This window comes from Poecilia reticulata, linkage group LG15 (genome assembly GCF_000633615.1).
Source record: "Poecilia reticulata strain Guanapo linkage group LG15, Guppy_female_1.0+MT, whole genome shotgun sequence".
Lineage (NCBI taxonomy): Eukaryota > Metazoa > Chordata > Actinopteri > Cyprinodontiformes > Poeciliidae > Poecilia > Poecilia reticulata.
In genome coordinates, this window is record NC_024345.1 from 14,358,876 (window position 1) to 14,372,553 (window position 13,678).

General features: G+C 38.7%; 2 protein-coding genes across 4 annotated transcripts; one reads left to right on the plus strand and one right to left on the minus strand.

Annotated features, from left to right (window-relative positions):
* Window positions 1-215: 215 nt before the first annotated feature.
* LOC103476809 (otoraplin) lies at window positions 216-8,482 on the minus strand. 2 transcript variants are annotated; one of them, XM_017309165.1, is made up of 5 exons: window positions 2,730-2,821; window positions 1,707-1,871; window positions 1,449-1,588; window positions 1,125-1,235; window positions 216-1,036 (listed from the first exon to the last, which is right to left on the minus strand). In XM_017309165.1, the coding sequence occupies exons 1-5, from the start codon at window positions 2,734-2,736 to the stop codon at window positions 1,013-1,015; spliced, it is 447 nt and encodes a 148-aa protein (XP_017164654.1). In that variant the 5' UTR covers window positions 2,737-2,821; the 3' UTR covers window positions 216-1,012. The 2 variants fall into 2 exon arrangements, with proteins under 2 accessions (XP_017164654.1, XP_008427634.1); XM_008429412.2 differs by lacking the exon at window positions 2,730-2,821 and adding an exon at window positions 8,403-8,482 and having other exon boundaries at window positions 220-1,036.
* gtpbp2a (GTP binding protein 2a) lies at window positions 3,506-11,289 on the plus strand. Of its 2 annotated transcripts, none has more exons than XM_008429408.2 (12): window positions 3,506-3,909; window positions 4,788-4,814; window positions 5,213-5,397; window positions 5,983-6,091; window positions 6,219-6,416; window positions 6,537-6,711; window positions 8,433-8,652; window positions 8,795-8,930; window positions 9,032-9,090; window positions 9,190-9,361; window positions 9,532-9,696; window positions 10,067-11,276. In XM_008429408.2, the coding sequence occupies exons 1-12, from the start codon at window positions 3,709-3,711 to the stop codon at window positions 10,250-10,252; spliced, it is 1,833 nt and encodes a 610-aa protein (XP_008427630.1). In that variant the 5' UTR covers window positions 3,506-3,708; the 3' UTR covers window positions 10,253-11,276. The 2 variants fall into 2 exon arrangements, with proteins under 2 accessions (XP_008427630.1, XP_008427631.1); XM_008429409.2 differs by having other exon boundaries at window positions 3,855-3,909; window positions 5,197-5,397; window positions 10,067-11,289.
* The last annotated feature ends 2,389 nt before the right edge of the window (window positions 11,290-13,678 follow it).

A 13,678-nucleotide genomic window follows, 5' to 3' on the forward strand; every position in this document is an offset into this window, starting at 1 on the left:
ATTTAACCAGAGCACCTTCTTCCACAGGTTTGTCATGTTACCCATATTTTACGACATAATAACAATTTTTGATTTTGGCTTAAAGCTGATTTTCTTCTTAACAAATTTTAGACTAGATATGTGGAGCATACAGGCAGCAGATGTTCTGTTCCCTGATTATACCTCTTGCTTGGATCTATGCAGCCCTTCTCATCATGGGACTCTTGACTGCTTCTCTGAATAATGCTCCTTCCACAGCCTATTTATGTAGATAGATTGTCATGTCTCGGTAGATTTATCATGGTGGTAGTTGTGGTATCCTCTTTCTCCCTTTCAGGTGATGGATTAAAGAGAAACCTGGTGTGTTTGCTGTGTCAAATTGTGTTTATTTTGCTGCTCAGTCACTAATGACTTCTAACAGACCATTGAATTCTTGTCAACAAACTGAAGTAATGTGGGATATGGATTAACAAAGTGATGAATAAATGAGTATTATTACTTTATATTTAGTTGTCTGAATCTCCCATCTACCAGCCTTTAGTTTTCTACTGTATTTTGCTCCAGTTGTTGCCAGTGTGTAGTTCTCCTGTATCAAAATAACTGTTTGTAACATATATCTATACACTTACTATTTATTAGATTTAATTTTTGAGTTAACATTTGTGTCTCTCTGATTGTCTGTGCTAATGCTAATTATGGCATTTTGAATTTTATAATATATCTACAGTGAGACAGAAATAGAAAATTTATATTCTATAGAAAAAGAAATCAGTTCCTTTATTGCTTTTCATTTGAAGTGACATATATTTTTTATTATTTAAAAAAAACATCACTTGAACTTGACATTTTTGTGTCAACGGCAAAGGTGGAAAGAAATGCTACAAAGAGAGAAGAATCTGAAGTTCTCTTCCTAAATGCAATACATTAAATTATTTTTATACATGATGTATGAATTTGACAGAGATGAGTGCGCTTCATAAAAAAAAAACAGGATAATGAAAGGGGAACTCCAGAGTATTCAGTCACTTGTCAACTATTCACAATAGAAGTCCATATCCTACAAAATGAAACAAAAGGTTGAGTTAAAGGCACAAGATATTCACAAAAACAAACAAGAAATATTTAAATGAAAGACAGACACTCACAGTGGTCTGCTTCCAAACTGGGTTGTCTGTAAACCTCCTGGTCTCTTTCACCACAGTTGCAGGGAAATATCCCGTTCTGCCCATCTGGTCCACATACCGCTCACTGTACACCTGGCAGAAAACACAACATTGCAGTCTAAATGTACAGTCACAAATATTTTACTGTGCATTTAAACTGAAACAAAAATAACAAAACAAACGCCTTTATTTATTTGTAGCACTTGTTACAAGTGAAAATATATAATAAGTTATAATATCTTTGGCAATAAGAGGATTTAATTGTGTAGCTTGCTAATATGTGGATTTCAATAAATATGCACCTACACTTCCATACCAGAAGACTCCAGCGCCATCTGGTGGTATGAGTTTAGAATACACATAAACCATCTGACCCTTTTTAATGTTGATGAATCTGCAGTCAGGAGCTATGAAGTCATCCACAGCTGTTGCCATTGAAAGAACATCTTATGAAGCAAAGACAAAACACAACTTACATAAACTATGTGCCATTTGATTATTGATTTAAGTGTAGTTTCAACATTACAATTCTATATAATTAACAGATCTAATATTCTGACTTACATGAACATTCTGCATCTCCGCACATCTTGCGATCTGCTAGTTTATCCATTCGGACCGCCATTGTGGTCTGGTGAAGAAGTCCAACAAGGAGCAAGCTTACCAAGGCACAACTCATGGTGGGCGAAAGGGAACAGCTACAGAGAAGCTTTGAGTTGGAATGCAGAGCTTGGGAAAAAAAAAAAAAAGACTTAGAAATCCCCAAACATTTCTCTCAGTCAAGAAGAGATGGGTTGAGCCCCAACATCACAGGATTTGTGACCAATCAGAACTGGGTTTCACGAATGCCAGGATTCATCTCACTCAAGGGAGTAGGCTGGCCCTCTCTCAAATTTCATACATTCTTCACTAACAAGAATGTGGCAGAATGTGGAGTGGCAGTTTAAAACAAACTACTTTTAATAAATCTCAGTATACACAATATATACAGTAAAATAATAAATGAACCCATCAATCTGCAAACAACAGGAAAGACACATGATCATTGACACCAAACATTATATTCAATTTCAACACAAGCAAAAGAGCAAACAATCAAATATAACTTACTATACTCAAAAAACAGTAACTATCATATAATCAACATAAAAATTGGTGGGAAATTTCTCATACAGTACAATGCTTTTACTTTTTACAGTTTTATATAGTTATTTGAACATTATTACATTGTTGGCTCTCACACAACGTCTGACTTATATAGCCATGAAAAACCTTTGTCGTTTTACCTGTCAATTGTTACCTGAGAGTGTGAAATATAACACTCAGAATTACAATGAAATTCCACGTCCTAATCTTTAACATTATCCATAGAGAGTTCTCTGTGAAATCCAAAAGTTGTTTTCAAAATATGACTGGCTTGCCATCATCGCTGAAATTCTTTCTATTGACACTGACATGTAGGTTTGCTTTAGTTTTCAGGTGTTAATGAATATAGAAGCCACCAGGGGAGATGAGTCAAGACTTCCTACAAGGGTTGGGTCACTGAATAGTGTGACCTTGACAATCCCAGCAGTGACCTTAACTCACCTGCCATTGTGATTGTTTTTGCTACATCTTATAAACCTGATGCCTCTCATTTTACAGTGGAGATGAGGTGGACATCCAAAGAACACCCACCTCACTTCCTCCCCTCACCGCCCTCAACAACACCGTGTCTACTATGGATCAATTTCAGATAGGATATAGCGTCCAACAAGGAAGACACTGCTTTAGGAAAAAAAATATTGCTCATTAGTTTTGATACCCAGCAGGGGAGTTTAATTCGACTAATCCTGTAAACATATCAACAAAAATCCTATTCGCACATTTTAAATATAAATAGTTCTTATTCTTTATTCTTCAAGTGAGAAATAGTCGTTTTCATTTACCTAATTAAAGCATTTTAAAAATTCATAACATATTACCATGTCATCATACTGCTATAAAGCCCAAATTAAGAATTGACGCATAATGTACAGCGTTTTCAAATTTACTTTTTGCTATGTTCACTAATGTGGTTTCTCTTTGCCATTTATTGGTAAAAATCATTTGTAACTTTCATCATCTTTTGTAAACAAAAGGTATTTTCCGGTGTCGTCTGATGCAAAGCCTCGCAACACCGTATACCTATCTGAGAATGTTTTGTGAATCTTTCCAGTTAGCCGGGCGGAGTTTAACCTATACTATAAAGTACTGCGGAAGCCGAAACAAAACAAACCGCTCACTCGCGCTTTACGGTGTATTATATCAAGCGCACCTAAACGCTTTTCGTATTGTGACGTAGGTAGCTAAAAACTTAAAAGGATACAGCACTTCAGGGTTGGGGCTAGTGTTATTGTTCGATTTAAAGATTTTGGGGGGAAGCCGAGACTTTGCTAATATTGTGGAGAATGTAATCGACAATCAGAAGTGTGACCTTATTAAAATCTAGGCGCACACATGCCTGGCCTAGATGCTTTTTTCCATATTACAGCAGCATATTTAGACAGGCTGAGGTAAGCTAGCAAGCTCGGTCCTAAAGAAGCCGATGGATGCGCGGGTTTCGGAGTTATTTGGGTCAGCAAGCGGTCACAGCTCCGGTGGATCTCAGGGATCTACGTCTAACCACAAGCCAGGAAATGGCAACGGGGTTGTCTCAAAAAAGACTGGTGCAAAGAACAAGAAAGCAAGAACTCGATTTCCTCGCAACTTCAAACCGAGCAATAACACACCGTATCTACCCCCAGAGGTAAGGCTGATGCTAATCGATAAAGTACAGTTAAGTGAGTCGAAATAAAGTCGTATGAGAAACACAAAAGAAGTCTAGAAAAAGGAACAAACAGGAAATGTATGCCTTCTGGCTTCCCCTGCACAGAAACGCAAATGTTTTCTGTCATTTCCTGTATGGCTAACTTTTCTATCTGAAACTAGTGACACGTATTGAACAAAAGAGAACGTGTGAGCGCTCTATGTTGGGTCAAAGTGACCACATTTTCACTCATTGTTTATTATATAATAGAGTTGTATTGTGCAGTTAATGGTTTTATCTTTTTTTTAAATTATTATTTATTCTAGCAGTGGGCTAGCCAGCCTAAAAGAGGAACAGCTGTTTGTAAATAAAGGGGGCGGATGCGCGAAGCTTGGCCGACGTTCAATCGTTGGGACAAATACCTCAACTCATACAGCTCCCAGTGACTTTATTGAAGCAAATAATAAAAAATAAAAAAACAAATACCTATGTGTAATAACACGGAGTTAAAGATAGGGGGACTTGTCTAGACTTCTAGATATTTCTTAAAGTTATTAGCAAACAGGTTGCACTTTAAATTAATCTGTATTTCTGTATTTGCGCCCGTCTCCCTTCCTTTTTTAACACCTATAACCAGAAGTATTTCAGTAATAATAAATGTTTGTCCCACTTGACCTTAATTACCACTGGTTTTAAACATTGCTCCTAATGGTGTAGAAGAGACGTTTATAATAAGGGCAGCTATTGGTTAGCTGTCATTGCCAGCCTGTTTACTGCTCATTCAGTCAGATTGGTTTTCTCTTTATCTTTGAACAAATGTTGCAGTTCTCTGTTTGACCAGCATTTGTTCCTCTTTGTTTTACTATCCTGTCTCTCAGGCTGAAGAGGGAAACATCGAATACAAGGTAAGCAAGAACCTTGTTTTATGTTTTGGTTTTTCTTTAGAGAAACCGGAGCAGGTCACTGAATACTTCAAAAATGACTGATGTACGCCAGCCATGTAACTGGCAATACTTGTTTTTCATTGTTTCATAATCACATAGCTAGAAGTCTAACAGAAAAATATTTCAGAAGAATCACAGGTGCAGCCTCTCTGTGGAAACAACAGCCAAGTGGATTAGCAGGATTATTTTTAGTAACTCAACATTTGCTCTAGTCCTACACTAAACAAAGTTTTATATATCAGTTTGTCTGTTACTAATGTTCAACAACTCGTTCGATTTTTATTTTTTTTATTTTTCTTTTACTTTTACAGCTTGGCTTTAAGGCCAGCAATAATTTCTAAAGCTTTTGTCGTTTTTAGCTAAAGCTGGTGAACCCCACACAAAACCGCTTTGAGCACCTGGCAACACAAATGAAATGGCGACTGCAGGAGGGTCGAGGCGAAGCCGTCTATCAAATAGGTGTCGAGGACAATGGCATGCTGGTGGGACTGTCGGAGGAGGACATGAGGGCGTCGCTGAAAACACTCCATAGGCTGGCCGAGAAGTGAGTCCTGGAGGCCGGTTTTATTCTATGCTTTTATTATGCTTGCATAACCAGACGGGCAATAATATGTTGTTGTGCGACCTTTGGCCCTCGACTTGTTTACTGGGGCATCGTGTGAATGTTACATATTGTATGTCAGTCCATAAAGCATTAATTTTCAGCAAGATCTTGTGTTTGTGGTTGGAAGTGGATGAGATGTAAGAAGGATCTCTCCATGCTACCTTATTCACTCTTTCACAGTCTGATGTTTCCTTGCATTTACACCTTGAAATACGTCCATGTAATGCGTTATGATCATATTCTGAACATTTGGTACATTAGTATGGCCTGCTTACTTTATACTTGGGCAAGTAGACTTACGGAGGCTACAGCTGATCCACTGAAGCACATCCAGATCGTAACTTTATCCTCGCAGGACTGTACAGTCGGTACTTGGAATGATGAGCGCGTCACTCAATCCTCTGCTGCCCTTAACACACACAAAATTTTGCTTTCCAGAATAAAATATATGTAATATTTTTATAATACAATTTGATAGAAATTTCAGTTCTATAATTTTTTTTTTTTTACAACCGTTTTTAATAGGGTGGGAGCTGACATTGCAGTTCTCAGAGAACGAGAGGTAGAATACGACTCTGATGTTCCTCGGAAGATTGCTGAAGTTCTCATACGAAAGGTCCCCGATGATCAGCAGGTTAGTTCAGCTTCTAGAAACGCATGCTGTTTTTTTTTTTTAATCAACTTTTCATTTATTTATTTATTTTTATTATTATTTGACCGTTTCATTTTAACTCGTATCCCTTGGTCTTCCTCCTCTGCAGTTCTTAGACCTACGAGTGGCGGTCCTGGGTAACGTGGACTCTGGTAAGTCCACTCTGTTGGGCGTTTTAACACAAGGTGAGCTGGACAACGGACGGGGAAGAGCGAGACTCAACCTCTTCAGGCACCTGCATGAAATCCAGACTGGGCGCACATCTAGCATCAGCTTTGAGATTCTCGGCTTCAACAGCAAAGGAGAGGTGAGAAACGGCCAGCGTCAAGAGTATTATTAATATCTGCCTTAGCTTGTTGATCAAACTAAAATGCAATAGGCTGCATAATCATGAAATGGAATCATATCTCGTTTCGCTTTTTCCTAGGTTGTAAATTACAGCGAGTCTCGCACTGCAGAGGAGATCTGCGAGAGTGCCTCTAAAATGATCACCTTCATAGATCTGGCCGGTCACCACAAGTACCTGAAAACCACCATTTTTGGCCTCACCAGCTACTGTCCAGACTTTGCCATGCTGGTCGTTAGTGCAAACACTGGGATCGGTACGTTCATGTTCACTAAACTTTACAGTCATTTTATTCTTATACATTTAAATATCTACGCTGAGCTTGCATGACTTGTTCAGGTAACGCAAGAGTAGCTCTGCTACATGGTTAACACACGTTTCCGTGTCGCAGTTAAAAATAACTCGACTCGCACGTAGAGTTGTTGCGTATGACACTGCAGATATGTAGTATCTGAGCTTACATAACATATCCACCTTCCAACACCCATCTCTGCTTCCACCCGCCACATTTTTGCTGGTCCCAAAATATCTCCAGCAGCATCCATTTAAAAAAAAAAAAAGCTATTTGACACACAAAACATGGCTATGTGTCTGGTCTGACTCCAGATCGGGCTCCTGCAAACAAATCGACAGAAGAAAATAAAATAAAATACAGATTCAGATTTAGCAGCCATAAAATAATCCTAAACTTTACCACAGCATCAATATCTGTAAATTATGTATCAGTATATTGTTAAACTTTTGCTAAGCAATTAGACTTGCAGCAAGAAGCACGTATCCAGGAAAGAAGCACAGTGAAACCTGAGCTGGCATGCTAATTACACAGACAGGGAAGTTGGCACAGTGCCTCTGTGTTTAGTTGAAGGCGCGAATTTTGCTGGAAATGCAGACACGGGTGAGAGAGCTGTAAGTAGATTTTACTGACACGATTTGTCTAATTACTGAAGCAGAATTATAAGGTAAAAATCACACCAATTTGTTGGTAAACCTGTAGAGTGTTGCTATTGCAAATAGCAGAGATCATATTTAAGAGCTGAGCATCTGAGTGAAACGGTTAGGGTTCAACTCCTGCTGGATTTAAGTGAATTGGTTTTCTTTTTTTATTTGCTCTGGATGTAAATGTAATGCCTATGTAATATAACCAACAACCGTCCACTGTTGTTGGTTATATTTATGTGCATCCCTTATCATTTAACCATATTTGCACGCAGTGCTCTTTTCTAAATTGCTGCACTGTAGCTGTCGCTGTGTTTACGTCTGCTCTGAAACGAGAAACTCCAGCTAAAATGAGGTCAAGAAGGAACACCATCTTAACTATGCCGTAGATGGGACAGAACATGAGCTCCAGCTTTAATTATGAAACAGAGTAATGGATCCTTGTAAAGCATTGGGATCACATTGGGTCGTGGGTGGCAAGCCTGAAAGTCAAAGGCCAGTAATCATCTTTACTTTCAGTAATGATTTACTTGTTTTTCTTGTAAATATTAATTGCAGTCAGAATTGAATTAAGGAATAAAGAACTGTCGTTGTTTGCCCAGCATGTACTACAAATGGATTCACTGCTGCAGAGCTGACAAGAGATCTGAGTATTTTAAGTGGCTGCTGGCTTGAAACGGCACTCTGGAGTGTTTTGGTAACATGGAACAAGTCTGGAGCGATATCAGACCCGTGAAATACACTGCTGCGTATATGACTTTGGTACAGGTTTCAACTTTGTTTATAAATAAACACAACTCGGCATCATTGGCAAACCACTGCCATCTCAGTTAGAAGTTACTGTACGTATTGAAATTGTTATTTTTTATCCTGGATAATTAGATATTTTGGACAGGAAAGGAAATTCTTTCAAGCCTTACAGATGCCCTCAATCGATTTCTGCTTGTTTGCTAAACAGAAGAGGACCTTAACTAGCTGAAAGTAGTGAAAGACAAACTACTACTTAACTACCTTGGCCCACTTCTTCTCGCTATGTTTCAGCCGGTACGACAAGAGAACATCTGGGTCTCGCCATGGCCTTGAAGGTCCCCATCTTCATTGTTATCAGCAAAGTAGACCTCTGCACCCGAGCCACTGTGGAGCGCACGGTGCGGCAGCTGGAGCGGGTCCTGAAACAGCCGGGCTGCAACAAGGTGCCCATGGTTGTCGGCAGCACCGACGATGCAGTCACAGCAGCACAGCAGTTCGCACAGTCGCCCAGGTGGGACTCCAGATGCACAAACCCTATTTGTTTTGTTCTCCTTTGCTGCCACATCTGTGTTTCATCTGTAGTTCATGCCGCCAGCTACAAACGGATGTTGGAAAATAGGAATCAACTTTGATGTTTGTCTTATCCTTGGTAGCATCACGCCCATCTTCACCTTATCCAGTGTGACTGGTGAAAGCTTAGACATGCTCAAGGTCTTCTTCAACATCATCCCTCCCCTCAGCAACAGCAAAGAGCAGGAGGAGCTTATGCAACAGCTCACAGAGTTTCAAGTAAGTCCAACGTCGTTGCAAATGTGCAACCAGCTTGCTGCGATACACACACTCCCCCTGGTGCATATATATTTGATTCATGACTGTGGGTTTCTCTGCAGGTGGATGAGATCTACACAGTTCCAGAAGTGGGGACAGTGGTAGGAGGCACTCTGTACAGGTCAGTCTGGGAAGGTGCCTGTCTTAAGTAAGCAAAACGTCCTAAGGATAGTACCTTAACCCTATTTTTATTTTTATTTTTTTGCTTCTGGTCGTTCAGTGGAATATGTCGCGAGGGGGATCATCTTGTAGTAGGGCCCACAGAGTTGGGCCAGTTCCACAAGCTGACCGTTGGCAGCATCCAAAGAAACCGCTCGGCGTGCAGGGTACTCAGGGCGGGCCAGGCTGCAACGCTTGCTCTGGGAAACTTCGACCGCTCACTATTACGCAAGGTGGGACCCGACATATGTGCGATTTGTTTGAAAGGCATCTTTCACGTTTGATTTTTTTCGCACTATTTACTGTAATAATACACCATTCATTTAGTTTACAAAGATTTGTGTTAGTCACCACAATAAACACAATGCTATATTTGAAGATGATTCTGATTTCCCACTGACAGGGTATGGTGATGGTGAGCCCAGAGATGGATCCTACTATCTGCTGGATGTTTGAGGCTGAGATTGTCCTGCTTTTCCATGCCAAGACCTTCCACAAAGGCTTCCAGGTTACTGTGCACATTGGAAATGTGAGACAGACCGCCACAGTGGAAGCTGTTTATGGCAAGGTTAGTTAATCCACTAAGCTATTTTGAGAAGTGTTTAAAAAGTAATCAAAAAGAGGTGATTACGGTAAAAGTTTGAAAGAAAATTGCATAGTAATCCAGGAGGGATGACGGTGTGTAGCCGAGTTGTGCATCAAATGTAAATAAATTCATAATGTGTAAATAATACATGTTTGTACTGATAAAGTATTATAAATTGTATTTTAAAAAAAGGGGCGGGGTAGTGAAAATGCTTTCTTTTACTTCTTTTTTTACTCTTATTTATGCACAGGAGGGAAAAAAATCTATCAATTTATACTGTAATGACCAATTGCCTCTGTTAATAATGCTCTTTGCTTTCATTATTTCTTCCTGCCATATTGCTGTGCTGCAGGAGGAGCTGAGGACAGGCGAAAAAGCAGTGGTTCTCTTCAAGTTCATCAAACACCCTGAATATTTGAAGGTGGGGGCTAAGATGCTCTTCAGGGAGGGCGTGACCAAAGGTATTGGTCATGTCACCAACTTGCAACCCATTTCCTATCACCACCAACATTTTCAAGGGCAGGATGAGAAAGCCTGAAGTTCGTTTTTTTCAGACCATCGCAGCTTTGAAAACTCCGTCCCAGCCCAAAAAAAAAACCAAGGTGCTTTACGGACTACATCACACCTCTCAAAGGCCTTTTGGACCTCTGCTAGCAAAGTAAACATCTGCTGCCGGATCTTATTGTTTTTGTCAACTTTTTTTTTTTTTTTTTTCCTCCACAACCTCCTTACCATCATGCTTGTTTTATCTTCTTTGACTTTGACAGTACTGATATTTTAATTCCCGTACCGGCTTTCAGGTTTAAATTAGTTGCAATTCTTGGCACTGAAACATGTACATTTTAAGGGGAAAAAATAGATCAATTGAAACATTTTACGTCAGTGTTGAAGAGCTGCTAATAAACTGGACTCCTAAATGCACTCCTCACACACACACACACACACACACACACACACACACACACACACACTGATCTGCATTGAGCACTGCCAGCGATGGTTTCTGTGTGGAAGAATTTTTTTTTGTTTTGCAAAGAATGAGATATTTTAACATGGTGCAAATGGCATCACTGTTGTGAAATAAGTGATTATCGGTGAACAACAGAATCTGATCTGCTACAAGCACAGTGCCTGATAAACGCAAGAGCTTAGTATTTAAATATATGTAAGGTGTTTTATTCACTCAAACTGCCATGAGGATTCAGCTTTTTTGTAAATTGTATTTAAACTGCAACTATAGCTTCACACTGCCGACTGTGCAACGGGAGATGGAGTAATTTTAAATTAGTCATTCTAAATCGAGAGAAAAATGTAAAATTAAAAAGTCAAAGGGAAGAGTTTAAAGCTCAAATGTATCACAGTTGAAATTAGCATTGTTTTTTAAATTGTTGCTTTTGCTTTGCCTTTTTTATATCAGGCTTTACAAAAAAAAAACAACAAAAAAAAACAGTAAACCCAGCAAACTTTGCATTTGCATACTTCAAAAGTCATGTGCTATGCTGGACAAACAGTCAGTTGGATCTGAATCACCAGCAATGGCATGTTGACCTGACTGGGGTGGGAAAAAAAAAAAAAGCATTTAGGGTTGGAGGAAAGTTGACAGCTAAAACTGCCTTTCGAAAACATGAGAGGCACACTTTCTGTAGACACGGTCTAAACGTCTACAAACAACCAACGTCTTTCTCTCGCTACTTTCTACTCAAACAAACCATATCCTGCTGGTGGACTTTAATTTAAGGATAAAAGCCGCATTTGTGAGTGTCGAGCACAGCTTATTAGAGTGGAGCAGAATGCTGTTAGTGCTGCTGAAGAGGGCATTTGAAGAATGTAAATGGGAATTTATGTATAAACCTTGTTGAGGTTGTGTGTCAGTCTGTCAAGATTGCAAAGGTTTTCCTGTCACACTTGTTAGAATCTGTTTTTATTCACAAGTAATGCCTCACAGTAGTATGGTGAGATTGTTGGAATCCTCCCAGCTATCACAAGTGCTTTAGTTACTCAGGGCAGCATAGACATTAGTGACGGCGTTCCCTTTCCACAGAGCCACTCTGAGGTTTCTGTTGCTGTTTTGAGGAGTTGGTGATTTGAGGAAAGCCAGAGAATGGCTTTCCTCAAATCTATTTTTTTTTTTCCCCAAAGATTTGTGTTTTATTAGTGTGTGAAAATGGCTTCTGATGCAACTTTCTTTCAAAGCAATGATATTCAAGGTACTTGATGTCATCTCTTAAGTTACTGATGTCGCAAACTTGGAAGGGATTCAAACACAGTGCCTAGTGGAGCTACTGCCAGAGTAGCCTTCCATCACATCCCAAAGTTTTACAGCTGAGGGACAAACGCGCTTTGGTTGGTGCTACAGCTACAAACGGGTTCTGATATTTCTACTTTTGCGTTTTTTGTTCCGTAGCACCCGCATTGTCAACGTACAATTTACCTGCAAAGTCGAGAAAATGTAATAATGAAGTTCAACCAAATTATTTCTAGCATTTAATAAAGAGTTCAGGTTAGAGTTTGTTTTAATGCATTACAGTTGGATATTTTAGATTTCTAAAAAGTTTGAGATTTTACCGTTTAATACTTTCTAACACGGCACATTTTTTTTCCCTCTTTTAAAATCAAATACAAGATCTGTTTTTTTTTTTAATGGAGTTAAAAATATTTTGATAATTAATTATATGGGTGAAATGCAATTTTTATGTACAGATCCAATTTGTTCTGTGTACATAAATAAAACCTATATTACCTCTTGAATGTGTGTTTTTCTTTAATTAAAACAAAAATTTTCTCCTGTTCAGTTGTCATCATACACCGTAAGTTTTGTTTATGTCTATTATAAATCTATGAGTTATTGGAAATGTGAATTGCAGGTAACTATGATACGTTTCCTCAGGAGATGTACTTTGAGTGAGTGCAAAAATCTCACCACTTGATAATTTTCCCTTTTTTACACTAGACGTAAATTTTAATGTTATTTTGGGGTTTTATGTAATGGAATTAATTGAGTTGCATATATTTACAAAGTAAAAGTGAAACAATATGTGGTTTTCAGAATAAATGTAAAGCAAATCCGTTCCCACGGTGAAACATGTTGGTAGTAGTGTTGTGGGAACGCTTTTCTTGTGTTTTAATGTACAGCACTTTGTATCAGCTGTGGTTGTTTTAAAGTGCTTTATAAATAAAGTTGGTATGGTATGGTATGGTATGGCAGGGATGGGGAAACTGGTCAGAGATGCTGGGACATGGGGATGGGCATGAAAAGTATTCAAGATTCAAAGAAGCTTGAATACAAATATTTATGTCAATGTTCTTTTCCCTTCACAATTATACACCACTCAGTTGGTCTATCACATAACATTCTCAAAAATTACAATATTGTGATTATAATTAACAAAATGCAGGATTTTTTTTAAGGCATAAATGTTTGTGGACTAACTAGAGAAAAATATTACAACTAAAGAACATGTTAGAAGGATGACTCGGGTTTTTGTTGTGCATTTCCTCTTTTTCTAGAAGCTTAACGGTTTTATAATTCTACATTATAGGTAGAGTCATTCAGATCTATATGAATTATAGAAATGCCTTTTTATCTTTCCAGAAGGTCTGTTCATATTGAATCCTCCAGGTCTTAGTGGGCCTCTTCACGGTGTTTACTCGCCCTGCAGTGCGTGTTTAGCTTATAATCATTGCTGTCTGGGCTGCTAAATGTTTAGGAAATATTTCCTTTTAAAAAGATTTCAGTTGTACATTCCATTAAAAAAATATCTAGTTTACATTTAGCTTACATTTTTTTACAATTATACTTAGCTTTAAAGGGACTATAACCTCCAATAAAAATGTTACAGATGAGAGGTTAAGTGCTGCTCCAGTGAATGTTGTGGGTAAAAGCAGGTCATAACAGCAGGTTGCATTTGCAGCTCTTATCACCAATAACTAGGCCTCTGTACAGGCCTGATTAGATTGGCTTGCA

What these genes read in the sequence shown, in the direction of transcription:
- gtpbp2a (XM_008429408.2), top strand. Translation starts at nt 3,709, where the DNA reads ATGGATGCGCGGGTTTCGGAGTTATTTGGGTCAGCAAGCGGTCACAGC. An exon ending in GCTTCAACAGCAAAGGAGAG is followed by an intron (nt 6,417 to 6,536) that starts GTGAGAAACGGC and finishes GCTTTTTCCTAG; the next exon opens with GTTGTAAATTACAGCGAGTC. An exon ending in GTAGGAGGCACTCTGTACAG is followed by an intron (nt 9,091 to 9,189) that starts GTCAGTCTGGGA and finishes CTGGTCGTTCAG; the next exon opens with TGGAATATGTCGCGAGGGGG.
- LOC103476809 (XM_017309165.1), bottom strand. An exon ending in GAGTCTTCTGGTATGGAAGT is followed by an intron (nt 1,236 to 1,448) that starts GTAGGTGCATAT and finishes GTTTTCTGCCAG; the next exon opens with GTGTACAGTGAGCGGTATGT. An exon ending in CAGTTTGGAAGCAGACCACT is followed by an intron (nt 1,037 to 1,124) that starts GTGAGTGTCTGT and finishes TTCATTTTGTAG; the next exon opens with GATATGGACTTCTATTGTGA.